Below are 15,132 nucleotides of genomic sequence, written 5' to 3'. Positions count from 1 at the left end.
AGAACTTTCACTTGTAAACACACAGTTTGAGATCCAGAGAATGAAATTTTCTTTTACAAGTAAGTACATTAATAAATTAAATAGATTAAATTGTCCTTTTTAAGAAAGGAATAGTAGCTGTCTTAATTTTCATTATTTAACCCATTAAAATATTAAAATCATATTATAAATAAATTTAGTTTTTAAAAACAAAAAAACTATCAAAGTGTTTACTGCAAAGGGTGAAGAACTTCCTATTTAAATGGTTACTTATAGAAAAGTTGTATAGTTAGCTGTAATTCCAGAAAATAATTAGGCAGTCAAAACTAATAGATTAACTTAAACAATCATTATCTAATCAACCTACATTGAGACTTTTGATACAAGCCATGTGGAATAAAAATTCTTAGATCCTATAACAGATATTAATTTTAATGAATGTGTCAAATTTTAGGCATATCTATGTCTTTCAATCAATTCCATCAGATTTAGTAACTTTTTACAATACTACAAAATATATTTAGATATCCAGTCAGTTTTAGAATACTTTTCATCTATTGCTTTAATTTTTTCTTCAAAAACTTTAGATTATAATCAAGCTAATTTCTTGCTTTCTGGTAATTACTACTTCATACAGTATTTGAGACAATGTGAGCAATTTTATGAGAGGAATATCTTCCCAGTTCATCTAACATAAAAAATTTCCATAAAAATACACTCAATACTCTATAGCCAGTTTATATGGAGGTTAGAAGAATTTGAATGCCAGATAAAACAGCCAAGAGTCCTTTAATTTTCTAAGCAATAAGAGCAAAACAGAAATGAAAAGTAAATGTTCAAGTAGTCACGGCTCATGCTTAGCCCAGGCACCTGACTCTTAAAACACCCTAGTGCACTGCAGGCACACAGCAGTGTGGGGTCCTTACCAGCACCCGAGACTCTGCGCTCCCGCTCCCATTCGAACTGCTCCCGCTCCAGCCTCTCCAAGCGCTCCAGGCGCTCACGCTCCAGCCGCTCCTGCTCCAGGCGCTCCAGCCGCTCCCGCTCTTGTCTCTCTCTCTCCAGCTGCTCCTGTTCCAAGCGCTCCCTTTCCAGCCTCTCTCTCTCCAGCCTTTCCCTTTCCATTCTCTCTCTCTCCAACCTTTCCCTCTCCAGCTCCTTTTGTCGTTGCTGTTCTTGCAGTTGCCTAAAATTATAAAAAATTTAAAATATGTATCAATGGCCCATCATCCCTACAATAGAACTGCTCTTCTCTTTATTTCTTCTTCTTTTTTTTTTTTTTTTTTTTTTGGTTATCAGACTTATTAACTTTATTTCTGAATCAAATAAAAGGAACACAAGGCATGAGATTAACATTGTTCCTCTATGTAAAGAAAGGCTGGCTACCTTGGAGATAACTTGGGTTTCAGACAAGTGAACATAGTCTCTTAGCATGGGATTGGCTGGATGCTTCAGCATGGCACAGTTATGTCCCACTTCATTTTCTAAGTCTTGTGAATAAAGTACTGTAGGTAAACGAATTTCTCATGTAACCAAACATACCACCCCAATAATCAGCATTTTACTTGCTTAGTAAAAACATCTCTAAGTTTGCAACTTTCTTCCTAAAATGTAACATTAAATTTTTACTGTACAAGAAATAAATTATCATTTCAGAAAAAACAAGGACCACCCACCACAATAGCTAAACATTTGCTGGATTAAATACACACAATTACATATGAAGGGAAGAAATAAACTTTAAGTCATTCAAATTTCATATCGAGGCAACTATCACTAACACTGTGGTATATACAAGTTATGTTCTAAACTTTTCCTCACCTAATAATATACACATAAACTTTAAAGACCAAAAAACTGAAAGCCCATTTCCCTACTACTCTGTTCTCTAGTGCACTGTGGGGTCACCCGAAGGCAGGGTGTGCAGCATTTTCTGTGAGAGCACACATCCCCTTGTTTAGCTCTCCAGAGTTCAAGCAGGCTCCTACTGTAGGATGTAGATCACCCCAATGTGACTACTGATACTGCAATAAGCACCTCATCTTTGAATCTTCTTCCACTGCTTCTATAGGATCAATATTGACACACATAACTGCTGGGCAGAAAGACATGTATCTCTTAAGATTTTCAATGTGAGGTGGGATTAAAAAAAAAATTATTACAGTGACACAGTTATTCCCCCCCTCCACTTTGAGTACACCTATCGTATCACTCTTGTCACACCCTGCAGCAGTTCTGGAAGTCCTTTTCCATTCAGTATCTTCAGTTGCACTATCCTATTTGTCTTGATGTCATTTTGACTTAGGGAAGAGCCAGAAGTCACACCAGTGCCAGTGAGTAAGGTGGACGATACACTGTGATGCTTTTAGAAGCCTGCCTTTCCCAAGGGAAAGATGAAGTGGCATTCACCATACTTTTGATCATATCTACAGGATTTTCAGAGCTGCTTCAGCAAGTGGCTAGAGTGATGGTTAAGTGTGCTCAAAGTAAGGGGGAGGAAGGACTTTGAGGGGGATTAACAGCAATGTGTCTTTTTTACTGTAATAAACTTCTAAAAATTAAAATATTCACATATTTTTAGATCATCCCTGTATATGCTTCCAAATTACCTTTAAGAAAAGTTGTGTCAATCTTCCCTAAAAAAAGAAAGTTAGGCTCTGCACATACATTTCATAGCATTGTAGCAAAAAAGAAATGAAGTAATAAAGCCTCTTTACCTGAGCATAATATTCAATAAACATGAGCTGTAATGGTAGTTACTGAAAACCTCACACTGGAACTTTCTCTGGACTAATGAACCAGGTGGGCTCTGATAAGAGGTGACATTACATGAAAGACCAAAGCAGGCTGCCCTTTGTTCCTCCCAGAAGCATCAGTAACCAACATCTTTCCAAATCTTCCTTCTAACAAGTAAATCCATCTAGTTCTCACACAAAAGCACACAGCCTCTCTGAATATCTCATGTAACAATGACTCCAAGAAGGCAAAAGCATCCTGCAAGAGTGGCTCCTTATAAGTGGCTAATAATAATAAAGTACATTTTAAGGACACAGTACTGACTTATGCTATTGGGTAAATCTCTAGCTGCCCAGGTTTTTGACAGATAACTATATCATTGTGGTAATGATGGCATAAATTTAAACCCAAAAGTAGAAGAGTATTTTAATGGAAAAAAAAAAAACTGGACAGAGAAAAGTCACTTAAAAAATTACATCTACTGAATAAATTCAACTGGGGTTTATAGTACAGATGCAAAAATTTTAGGTCTTCTTAGATTTCTGTGCCATTTTCATTTGTATCAAAATAACACACAGGGTTTTCTTTAAAGCTCATGCCAAACAACAGTTCAGTTGTCAGTGTTCCTATTGTCTTCCTGCTCTCTCCCAGCTGTTCTCACATTTTTGCATTGTCTCTACTCTCCAATGACAGCTTGCTCACAGGACGCTGAGAGTTACATGACCCACAGAAGAACTACATTCCGTTCACAGCTGAGCCACATGGTATTCTGACTATATATTGTGTCGAATTCTTAGTTTTTGTTACTCCTTAGTCCACTCTGTTTCCAAAACAATCAGTGATTTTAGCACAGGCAAAGCAAACAATGACAGGGCAGGCAGGGGGCCAGGCAGGTGAGGGGTGTGTGTGTGTGGGGGGGGGTGACTTAGGGAACTGTTCCACAACTGCATCATAGGCTCACAGGCCATGGAAGACAGAGCATCTACAAGGAGAGTACCAACCAGAATGCATCTCCAAGTTCACTGAGAGAAGGGTAAAACAGGCAGTTCATATGTCTACAGATTTTTGTTTGAAGAAAGAACTGAACATCTTTAGCCAATTTTTAGTTTGCTCACTGAAAAGATGCCCATCTACACACAATTCTCAAGGAAGTGTGCCAAACAGAAAATTCTGACTTGCATATCTTTGTAAGCAATAATAAATTGCTACCATCTTTGGTAGCAATAATAATTCCCAGCAAAATTGTACTGTTTATGAATCAGACAATGCTGTAGCCTTTAACGCTAGAGGATAAGCTTGGTTTTCTCACAATTATCATGCCAGTTCTCACACAGGAAAAGCAGGTGCCCCCAGCCGCATTCTAGAGATCTGTCTACACTGGCTGTTTTCTTCAGTCATAAATAGGATGAGCTCCAGATTTTGTCAAAATACAGGTTTCCTAATTTTAAACTATGAAAAAAATGCTGATAGGTTAATTTCTTTTAGGATAGAATATACAGTTTGCAGTAATCTGAAAATTTCTGGGAAAAAAATGTGTATTTCCAGAAACAACTGTAGTGCCAATGACCAGTATTATAGCCATTAAAGAATTAGTTCTTTCCCACCAGTAAAATAGTTCTCTCTAAAAGAGCTACTCCTAAATGTAAGCAGGCACAAAAAATATCAGCTTACAATGAGATTAGCAGTATATATATTAATAGCATACAGAGTCAAACAATACTTAATTTATGACTGACTCAAAGACTTATTTTTTTGAAACATGTACAAAATAAAATTTCAAGATGGCATTTCATCCAGTGTTGCCCACAATGAACAGTTATTAGGTAAATACAGAAGAAATTCAATTTTAACAATGAAATAGGGCAGCAGACTAGGAAAAATATACTGAGTTGATAACATTCAGTAACATTAACGCTATTGACATTTGTCAGAAAATAAAACCATATAGTACCTACAGTACATGTTTTAATTGTATAATGGGGTATTTCACTTCTCTATGAGTGAACAAATTAAAAAACAGGTAAGTTTAAGACAGTAGAGTTTTAACATGACAAACAAGACAAAAGGCAGTACTTACAACAGAAGTCGGTCAACTTTGGGTCCATCCTGCCTCTGAAGGCTAATGGGGGTGCCATGGACTCGCATTGCTCTAACCCTCACAGTCCTGTGCTGGGGTCATTAGTCCCTCTTATAACTTCCAGATAGTAGCAGTGATTCGTGAAGTATTTATAGGTATTATCTAAATTACGTTCTACGTTGAGACTAACATAGGACTGGCTCATGTTTCTTAGAATATGTCTTTCCATCACAACCAAGGAAGCCAAATCATTAAAAAGAACTGAAACTAATATAACAAATGACATACATATGTACAGAAAACTGTACTATTGTGTTATTATAGTAAAGGTACTAGATCAATAAAGTGTAACATACAAAGTAAATGTTTTATTAACTCACCTTCACTGATTAAAAGTTAAACTTATAAATGTAATACCTAGTTTAAAAAGATATTATAAGACTCAAAATAAAACAGCATTCTGCATGATGGCGCACACCTATAATTCTGGCACTTTGGGAGAATGAAGTGGGAAGACGGCATATTCAAGCCAAGTCTGTCTCAAAATAAAAAATAAAAAAGGGCTGGGGACTCAGGTCAGTGCTAAGGCCTTAGGTTCAGTCCTCAGTGCTTATCTATCCTTACCACTTTTGACTTCTCTCCCTAAAAGGAACTACTTTCAATACTCTGGTATTTATCTCATGTTATCAAACACAGCAATTTGTTTAGAACAATTACTTCTTGACTTTTCAGATTTAGATGCTACCTACTGACTTCCTATTATACAGATGATTTAATTCCTGCAACTCTGACCATGCCCCCTTTCTTCTTCATTCTCCCAGTAATACTGCAACGCCACTTTGAACACACCAACACTCAGGTGCCCTGTTATTCACTACTTATCACATTTATTTTCCAGAACAATTTCTTAGTCTAATCCTTTCCTATGTCCCTATCCTCACTCATCCCCAATGTGTCCTCAGAACTCTGAGCCCTCTCTCCAGGCCTGGGGTGGCTCCAGTCTCCTCAGTTGTACGTGGAGTCACTTTCTCATTTCTTGGCCCTCACAGGTTATCACCTTGGTTTGCTCTTTCATTTTAACACACACCTTCCAGGGGCTTCATAGGAAGTTGTGCAGATAGGATGAGATTAGGGAGGGCTTCCCTCAGGATTCTGCAGCTCTCTCATCTCCCTCTGCCCAAGCTTCTGACAGCTCTCCCTCCCAGAACATGTGCTAGGCTGGGGTCATAGCTCAGCATCAGAGGATCTGTCTAGCATGCTCGAGGCCCTGGTTCCATCCCTATCACCACCAAAAAAACCCAAAACCAAAACACAAAACAAACAATCCCACTGCTTTCATCTAGTGACTAAAACTCCACAGCCCTCTTTCTTGGTGGCAGGCCTTCTTTTTCTGTTTTCCCCACTTGCAGGGCCAGGCATTAGAGAGCCTTTTCAGTGTAGACCATAGCTCAAACCACTGCCCAAACCATTGGCCATATCACTTACACGAGGATGTGAGCAAATGCCACAGGTACTTTAAGGTCTACAAACGCCAAAGAATGTAATCTCTGATCCTTACAGAAGAGGTTTGCAAAGTTTGATAAAGACAAATCACTGAGTTTCATTACATTTCTAAGTTATATATTTGTAGACTCAAATACCTTATTGTTTTGTTCTTTTTTTCTCTCCAAGAACTCTTAGTGGATGTTGTACCACCTATTCTAGTCTTTATTTTCTTTCACATACCATACATGCAAGTTTTATGATTATCAGGGAAATTTCCTTCTTCCCTTCCTTTCTTCTTCCCCCTCCTCCTTCCCTTTTCTCCTTCCCAGTCTAATTTCTTTTTAAAAATTTTAGTGTATTTTCTTATTCTCTGAAAGGTTCTTTAAAATTGACTACCAATTTTTGTTAATGAAACACATTCACCCATTTATTTACAGGCATTCATCTGCTCCCTGCTTTGTATCAGTTTTTTGCAGTCTTTCTTCTTCTTTTTTTTACTTTAAAGAGTAAAAGAAAGATAACATAGTAATAGGAGGGGCTTACCAAATTACAGACAGAGTGGTAAGAAATTATCAATGGTTTCACATATTGTTATCTATAAGATAGTTTCTCAGGAAAACAAATAGACAAATAATAGTGAGTTACAGACAAATGAGGTATGAGATTATCAATAGTTGTTGTACTATACTTTGGTATCTTCAAAGTGGCTTCTAAAGGAAATAAATAGAGCTATACGTGAGTGACCAATTGAATAATCATTACTTATTCTCAATGGCTATTGTAGGAAACATAATAATAAACATACATCCATTTATGAAATAGCATAGGAACAATACAAACATTACAGAGTTATGGACAGATTAGTAGGAAAATATCAATGGCTGCTGTAACACATGGTTGCACAGTCTTTCTATTGCACATGCTTTCTATTGGCCAGTCTGTCCTCAGGTCCCTGGCATATGGGGTCTGTTCTCGTGTAATGGACCTGTCCTGTGGGGCCTATGGGTTTAGGAGGTCTATCCTCAGGTTATGGAACTTTCGGAGTGCCTGAAAATCTCTGGGGTTGGGGGGGCTCTTGGCAGGACCAACGTGCCTGTGAGCTGCAGGATGCCAATCCCTCGTTTGCTGTGCTGTGCTTTCAGATATGTAGCCACCATCCTGAGGCTGCAAGGGAGCTTTCCTAACACACCCTGGAGGAAGTAAGATGTGCTCCATGCATCAAAATCCATGCCTAACACATACAATGTAAAATATCTCTAAAAGTTTTAATTGATGACCTATTAAAATATTTCATATATAGAGTTAAATGTATTGTGAGAATTTATTGTACTTGTTTCCCTTGAATTTTTAAGAATGTGGCCCCTACAAGATTTTGAAACCACAGGTGCTTGCTCACACTTTCACTGAATAGCAGTGGTTAGAGGAACTCTGCCCAGCCCGTGTGAAAGTGCCTGCTTGCCTCTCTCGGTGTGGCGGAGGAAAGAACTGCAGACCTAACCAGCCATAAAGCACCATGAGATGGCTCATTATTGCTGGGCGCCACAGTAACTCGCGCCTCCTCTCCTTTTGTGTCTGCTTAGATTTACGCTTTTCCTGACCTACTAAATTCATCACCACTTGTACCTGCTTTTTATTTTGTTTTGTTTTTTGTTTTTAGAAGAAAATGTAAGTGTCTGATTAAGTTACAGGAATTCAGAAAAGACAGGTATTAGTGTGGGTGGAGAAGAGTACAGAAAAGGACTACACAGGAAGTATGAGGTGGGCATGGCAGAGGCCAATGCTACACATACCAGCACAGGGTAAGATGAACACAGTCTAGAGGGAGGCAGTTACAAGGGATGCCAGATACCACCACAGGCATGCTCCTAAGCGCCCGGCTGTGACAAGGGGCCAGAGAAGGCAAAGCTGGAGTGTGGTAAGGCTCTCCCTCAGGTTGGCAGAAAGAATAGCTGAAATACCTTCCACTCCAAAATTCTACTGCAATTCCAGAACCACAGAATGTGTACAAATGCACCTGTGACAAAGCAGAGCTGAAGGAGGGCTATCATTAGTACAGTGAATTTATCACCCCACTTCTGGAGGACAGAAAGGACCGAAAGGAGCAACATGCCCTGTCTTCCTTCCTAGCCTTCTCTAGGCAGAGTGGTGCATCTACTCCACAGCTCTGCTTGGATGCCAGGTGAACACCTCAACCCCACACCCCTAGCATTTGTCTCTGATACCCTCATAGACTGCTCCCCCCAGCTCAGCCTGAAACCTTAACCCCCCTTCTTGTCATACCTGCCCCCCAAGGGTCCAGCAGGACGGGGGTGGGCGCTGAATTTTCCCACCTGTTACTAGCCTCTTAGCTACCTTCCTGTCCAGTTACTTTCACAGTGCGGCCCCTACCTCTGTCATCTGTGGACTGATTCCATTAATGTGTAAGTCACATCACTCCTCTGCTCAGAATGCTCTGATGCTCTCAGTAGCATCAGATCCCTGTCTAGTCTGGCCCCACCTTGGACCTCATCTCCTGCACTCCTCCTTTTTAGTCTTGCTTGGCTCCAGCCTCTATGGACCTCTTGCTCACATGATACCTTCTGCCACTGCACTGACCATTCCCTCTGCTTCCACAGGTACCTGCTTGGCTAAGTCCTTCTTTTCTTTCAACCCAGTAAGATCTATATCCAGCACTTCTCCATGCCCTTCTGTAGCACACAGTTGCATTACTTTTTTTCCCTACAGCACTTATCATCTGCCATACCACTGTGTGCAGTGATGATGAAGATGACAGACCACTCCTACTGCCTGTCCCACATGTCATAAGCATTTAGCAGTGCCTGAGTGTAACTGGACTGAGCCATGGAGGCACTGGGGTCATGGAGTGCAGCTGTAAGTGTGCATGGGAGGAGCAGCCTGGAAGACCTCACCCGACCAAAGAAAAGAGCAAGGAGAGAGGGCAGGAATCAAGATGAGTCACAAACTCATGGTCTATAGGACACCTGGTTACCAGGCTCCCCTCACTCCCTGGTCCAGTGAATGGAATGGCATACCCACAGAAGACAGCTTGCTATAGGAAGGGAGGTGTGGGCCTTCAAGGTCACCTGTGTGGTCCCTCAGGAGAGCTCACCCATCTGCCTTCATGGACCAACAGATACAGAGAATCACTGCACAGCAGAGCCATGACATGGGCCACTAAGGATATTTGGATTTGTGAGCATGGACAGCAATTGAAGGCTCAAAGCTGGGCTGTAGGTTTGAAAGGCATTAGCAGACACAATAGTGCTAACAGAGAACTACAACATTCAACTGCTCTGGTTGGACAGAGTCTGTGCCCTCTAAGTGGTCATGATTTAGAGGCATAGGCTTGCAGGTAGCAGTGCCGGCAGACAGTGTCGATCTTTGAGAGATGGGCCTAATGGGAGGTTCCTTTGGCCTACTAGATGTGTCCTCTGGGAATGGATGATAGATCCCAGACAAAAGCACTGACCTAGAGCTGAGCCAATGCCAGCACCAGGCCCTAAACCTCCAAAGCTGGGAGCTGATTAACTCTCCTCTCTTAAGAAAGCAATCTTCTTCAGGAATCCTATCACAGTAATGAAAGATGGACTAATACACCAACTCCAACCTCAATTTTGCATAGAGTATGCTGTACGCAGAAAGAAAAAGCAAATACCTAAAGACGTGTGAAAAAAATCAGTCCAGGAAAGGACAGAAAGGAAGATGAATCAGCACTGAGAAGAGACTAGAGTACCAAAGAAGACACAGGAGGGCAAATGCGAGTCAAGAAATGTAAACCAGGAATCAGTCTGTGATAAAAGCACCATGGCTAGCAGACTTGTGAAGACAAGGTAGGTCTTGTTAGACTAAAAAGAAATGGGTAGAGCGCAAAGAAAAGGAATGGAAAAGGAGAGGAAAGAAATTGATTGGTATCTTACAGAAGAGTCATCTAAAGAAAGAATCTAGTGCATGATTATGGACAGAAAATCATTTAAAAATCAAACCAATGTTTTGGAAATTTAAATTTTACTTTTCAAAATGCTGGATAAAGTCTTCAACTAAACAAATGAGTAGTGAAACTAACAACCTTGATTTTAAGGAAACTACTTTCAAACCCTATAGATCTATGTGCATATAAACAGAAAAACCAAATCCAAAGGAGCACTTCTAGGCAAGCACAATGACAAGAGAAACAATTAGTACCAGGCATGGGGTTTCCATAATGACTATGAGAACTGCACTTGACACTCATTTCTAACTAGTCTGTTCCCTATGCAGTGGCCCACCCTCTGACCTTACCAAGCCAGCACACCCTGGGATGGCTCCTGCTTCTACCCTTGAGGTTCTAATCTTTGGCAAGATTGCAGGAGCTACTTTCTGGGCCACATGGTAACCAGAGATTCTTCTATTTTGTCTGCACTCTCTCCTGGTTCTTCCTTATTACTTACACATGTGTTATTCTCAACGATAGTACGGTCCGTCATTTGTTATTCATTATTTCTCTATTTCACTGTACTCCTCACTCTTGGAATTATTCTGGTATTTTTAAAACTCTCAGAACTGAAATTACTATATCCTTTAAGCTTATTTCTACAGAGAGAATTTTATTTATATCTGTTATAGCATCATTCAAAAGGGTGGATTTTCACTAAATTTGGAAGCTATTTCCAAAGTGCCATGACTGAGTATACCAATATATGTAGGCTCTACGGCAAAAGCAAAATTCACTCCGGAAGATCTTAGGGGAACTTCAAGAGCTAAGTAGCTATCCTCCAGAATTCTCAGCCAACCACAGGAATAGAACACAAACATTAAACCAACACAGAGAAAATGAAAAATCTTTGAAATGTGAAATACCAACCAAAAGCCACAGTAAGAAATGCTTGTGTGCTGTGGAACAAATGTTCCTCATGGAAAATCCCATATAAGAATGGTCCATCAAACAATAGTGATCAACCCTCCAAACAAATGGAGGCGATCTAACAGTGATAAAAAGCAACATCAACATCTATAAAATTGTTTGAAAATGGGACACACAGACTGACTAGTTCAATTTTAGTTAATGAATATACCAGAATTTTAGAAAATAATCTTGACACAAAGTAGCTTTACAATTCAAACTCTTCACTAACTCAGAAAAATCTATCTCTACGTGAGGCTGCATTATAATTTCAAGTGTATTTCCAGGCTACATGGAAATAATGACCTTGATTCACCAGCATTTAGTTATAAGCAGGATAGTTTTGTATTCTACTGAAATTTACCACAGTATCTCAAGATCAATATATTATAGAACTATTAATTTTTCAACTTTCTGGTTGGTCATGTGCAATCTATACTGCCCACAGACTATTACACAAAGAAGACTTACTGAAGGGTAAAGACATTTTGTATGCTGTTAAGTATATTTAAAATAGGGGCTGGGGATTTAGCTCAGCGGCAAAAGCACCTGCCTGGCAAGCGCAAGGTCATGAGTTCGGTTCCCGGTACCGGAGAAAAACCAAAAAAAAAAAAAAAAGTATATTTAAAATATTTTAAATGTACTGTATGTTTTTTACAAAAAAGTAGGTATGAAATTTTATAATGTCTGTGTCCACTGTAACATGTATCTACTCAGTAATGATGGTTTCAAAGCTTACTAACATAAAAGCTGTGACTTTCAAAGAGCTGATAATCTACTCTCAGTATTAGTGGGGTCAGAGTTTGGTCTTCTGAAATACAAAGACAGAGTACAAAAAGTAACTTGAAAATTTACCTTCTCTGAATTTCCAAGTCTTCTTGGGATGGGCCATTTTGAATTTGAGCAGGTAGTTGTGAATTTTGTCTAGGCAATGTTGGGCCTACAAAGGGAAAACATTACAGGTGAATATTACCTATATATGTAACTTGATAGAGGAGCTAAAAATCATGACAGTAACATAAAACCATCACATATTTACAAATGTATCTTCTCTTTGTCTAGCAAAATAAAATATAAGCTTTATATAACACAGAGCAAATGAAAGACTGCAACATAATGCTGTCATCATCTCCAAGAAGATGGAGATCATTTCCACTTGAAACAAATGGAAAACATCAACAATAAGGAAAAAAATAAACATTTATATATGAAGAGCTTGAGTAAAACAAGTATTCAATGAGCATCTGAATAGGCACCTAGGTTTGACATTTTCTAAGACAATGAGACATTCTCTTTGGGGCAACTGCTCATGAAGTGGAGAAGGAGAACTTAAATGAAAAATCAGAATTCAAAAACTCACCTAAATAGAACACTGGAAGTGAAAAACAGGAGAGAGAGAGAGCATGAGAACCTTATTACTAGACTGAAGTAGGCTAATGCATTTATCAAATTTGCCCAAATTAGCTGCCATTTTTGCTTAATGACCTGAAATTTCCAGTATTGGTGGAAACAAAACATTTGCTACATTTCCACATACTAAATTAACCTGCTTATCTGAATTTTTTAATGTAACAAAAGATACTCTTAACTTTTCACTTGGTGTAAGGGGAAAGAAACCAAAAAACCACCTACATTCACACCAACATGATTCTGCCATGAGAATTAATGACCATCCATTCCCACACACCATGCACAATGCAGATCCATTTTTAGTATCTTAGGATGCCACTAAGTGATAGGACATCTTCATGTCACTGCATATTAAAATTTAATGAGATAAAAATGCTGAGCCTAATATAAAACTAGAACAATCTTGAAATCTAATCCAGTAAATGAGAGAGTAAAGAAACAGTTATCTCCTGTTCTTGGAGAGGAATAAATGAGAGATGATATACTATATATTTTTCTTATCTCTAGTGTGCCACTAAATGTGCTAAGCAGAAATTCTGAAAGATTTTTGTAGACAACTAATATTAAAAAATAAGTAAATAAAACCTTCTGTGTGTAAAGCAAATTATTGTAATCTATGGGCTAAGAGCATAAATGATCTACTTTATACTAGTAGAGTAGGCTTCATTATAAGAAACAAAAGTTCATCAGGATGTAATACACTTCTGGTGTATCCCAGGAGTAGATAAACAGAGATAATTTTATCTAAACTTACCTACTTTTTCCTTCACTGTTTATAATATTTTTAGATTAATCATTTAATTTGCCCTTGAATGACAAATTACACAATTACAGTGACATGTTTCATTAGATTTCCTAAGACTCTGAGAACCAAATAAAATATAAAAATATTTAATCCCATGTAATCATTAACAAAACAAAAAAATCAAAATTCTTTAAATCAAAATTAAATAAACACATAAATGTTTATATAAATAAAAATATATAATTATTGCCTAGTAAACATACTAAAATACTTTCCCGGGCAAATTAACATAATGACGTACCATATTGGGCCATAATATTTTATAGAAATAGATACCACCTTCTGGTAGAAGGTCAGGTATATACAATGGGGGAGGGTAAATTTGAGAAAGTATAAAATTTTGCAAGAATGTACTTTACAAAGTACATCCACAGTTCATTTAAAATTATTACAATACAAACATCTGGCACAGGCAATCTACAGAACCATTATGATTTAACTATTTTTTTTAAAAAACAATATTTGAGAATTTAAGTGAAGGGGCTGGGGATTTAGCTCAGCGGCACAGTGCCTGCCTGGCAAGCGCAAGGTCATGGGTTCGATTCCTGGTACCAGAAGAATAAACAAAAAAACAAACAAACAAAAAGAGAATTTAAGTGAAAACATCAGGCTGTATAAATAATGATAAAGCTGAATGTCAGTGAGTTATAGACTTGTTTAATGCTTGTAGCTATTTTGTTCACATCTAAAATATGCATTCTGTTTCAACAGTAATCTTCGTAATTTCACTAACTGAAATCTTTAACTGAAATCTAAGTTTTAACTCAAATATATAAATTTAAGAAAAAATGTCAAAATTTCAACTCAATCCTACTGACTTCATTGAACAGATTTTTTTAAAAAGCACAAATTTGATATGCAATAAAATGAATGAAAAAATCTTTCAGCAATTTACAAAGCATGTTCTGAATGTTCAGCTTGTTAAAAGTTTACTCAATACATCTGTTTAGAAAGGCTTTTAAATGTGGGTAATATTTTGTGGCTAATATCATTAGTTATAAAAATTATTTACTATAGTTTATTCATGCATATGGTATGGGAAAAAACATTTAAAGAAGATCCTTTTAAAATGGGGAGAATCCCAGTCCAGGAACAACTTTTAAAATTCTTTGCTAAATGGTTCTTTGTGATAATGGGCCATCTGTCTTTTCATTCTATAAATGGAGAAGAGGAAAGGAATCTCTCCCCTTGTCATTTTCTCACACTGATATTTAATCTGACTTTTTGTTTTTTTCTTCATCAATTTTGTCAAGTTGCAAAAATTAGCCCGGTGAAATTTATGTTCCCTTAAAAATGAGCACAAATGTGCTGTATTAAATAAAAGTCTCAGGTAAATTATGAACTACAGGTACACAATTACCTTTTTCCCTGCCGCTAACAGACTAACAGGTGATAAAATTGGTAAGGAATACCAAAGGCTATAACCAGAAATGTGAAGCAGCAGCTAAGATTAGGCAAGGCTGTCAGCTACCACTACACTTTGTGCTCTGTAACTATGACTCCACATAGCTTATGTTCCTGCATGGCTATCTGTGCTCATAACATATAAATGGCTAATTTCATAACCATCTTAGGGGGTAAATGACGATATTTTATGAACATCATGTGGTGGTTACATCAGTGACCCTGCCTTGTTCCACTACACAGCTGCTGATACGTTAGGGTCACTCTCTCCATGTTTGATTAGTAGAGCCAAAAACAAAGTTTGACTTTAATTTGTCCTAGCTGAAGGAGAATACGTAGAAAAGTGTGTGAATTTTT

At 38.0% G+C, this 15,132-nt stretch overlaps 1 protein-coding gene across 1 annotated transcript in view; it reads right to left on the bottom strand.

The window, feature by feature from the left end:
• Enah (enabled homolog (Drosophila)) overlaps positions 1-15,132 on the bottom strand; it is a 64,319-nt gene that overhangs the window by 21,397 nt on the left and 27,790 nt on the right. The window contains 2 exon segments of the mRNA XM_013507016.1: positions 906-1,165; positions 12,012-12,096. Of these exon segments, the coding sequence (XP_013362470.1) occupies positions 906-1,165; positions 12,012-12,096 (345 nt within the window).

Source organism: Chinchilla lanigera, unplaced genomic scaffold (assembly GCF_000276665.1).
Source record: "Chinchilla lanigera isolate Chin_1 unplaced genomic scaffold, ChiLan1.0 scaffold00119, whole genome shotgun sequence".
NCBI classification, from domain to species: Eukaryota; Metazoa; Chordata; class Mammalia; order Rodentia; family Chinchillidae; genus Chinchilla; species Chinchilla lanigera.
This window is presented reverse-complemented; position numbering and strand designations above follow the sequence as displayed.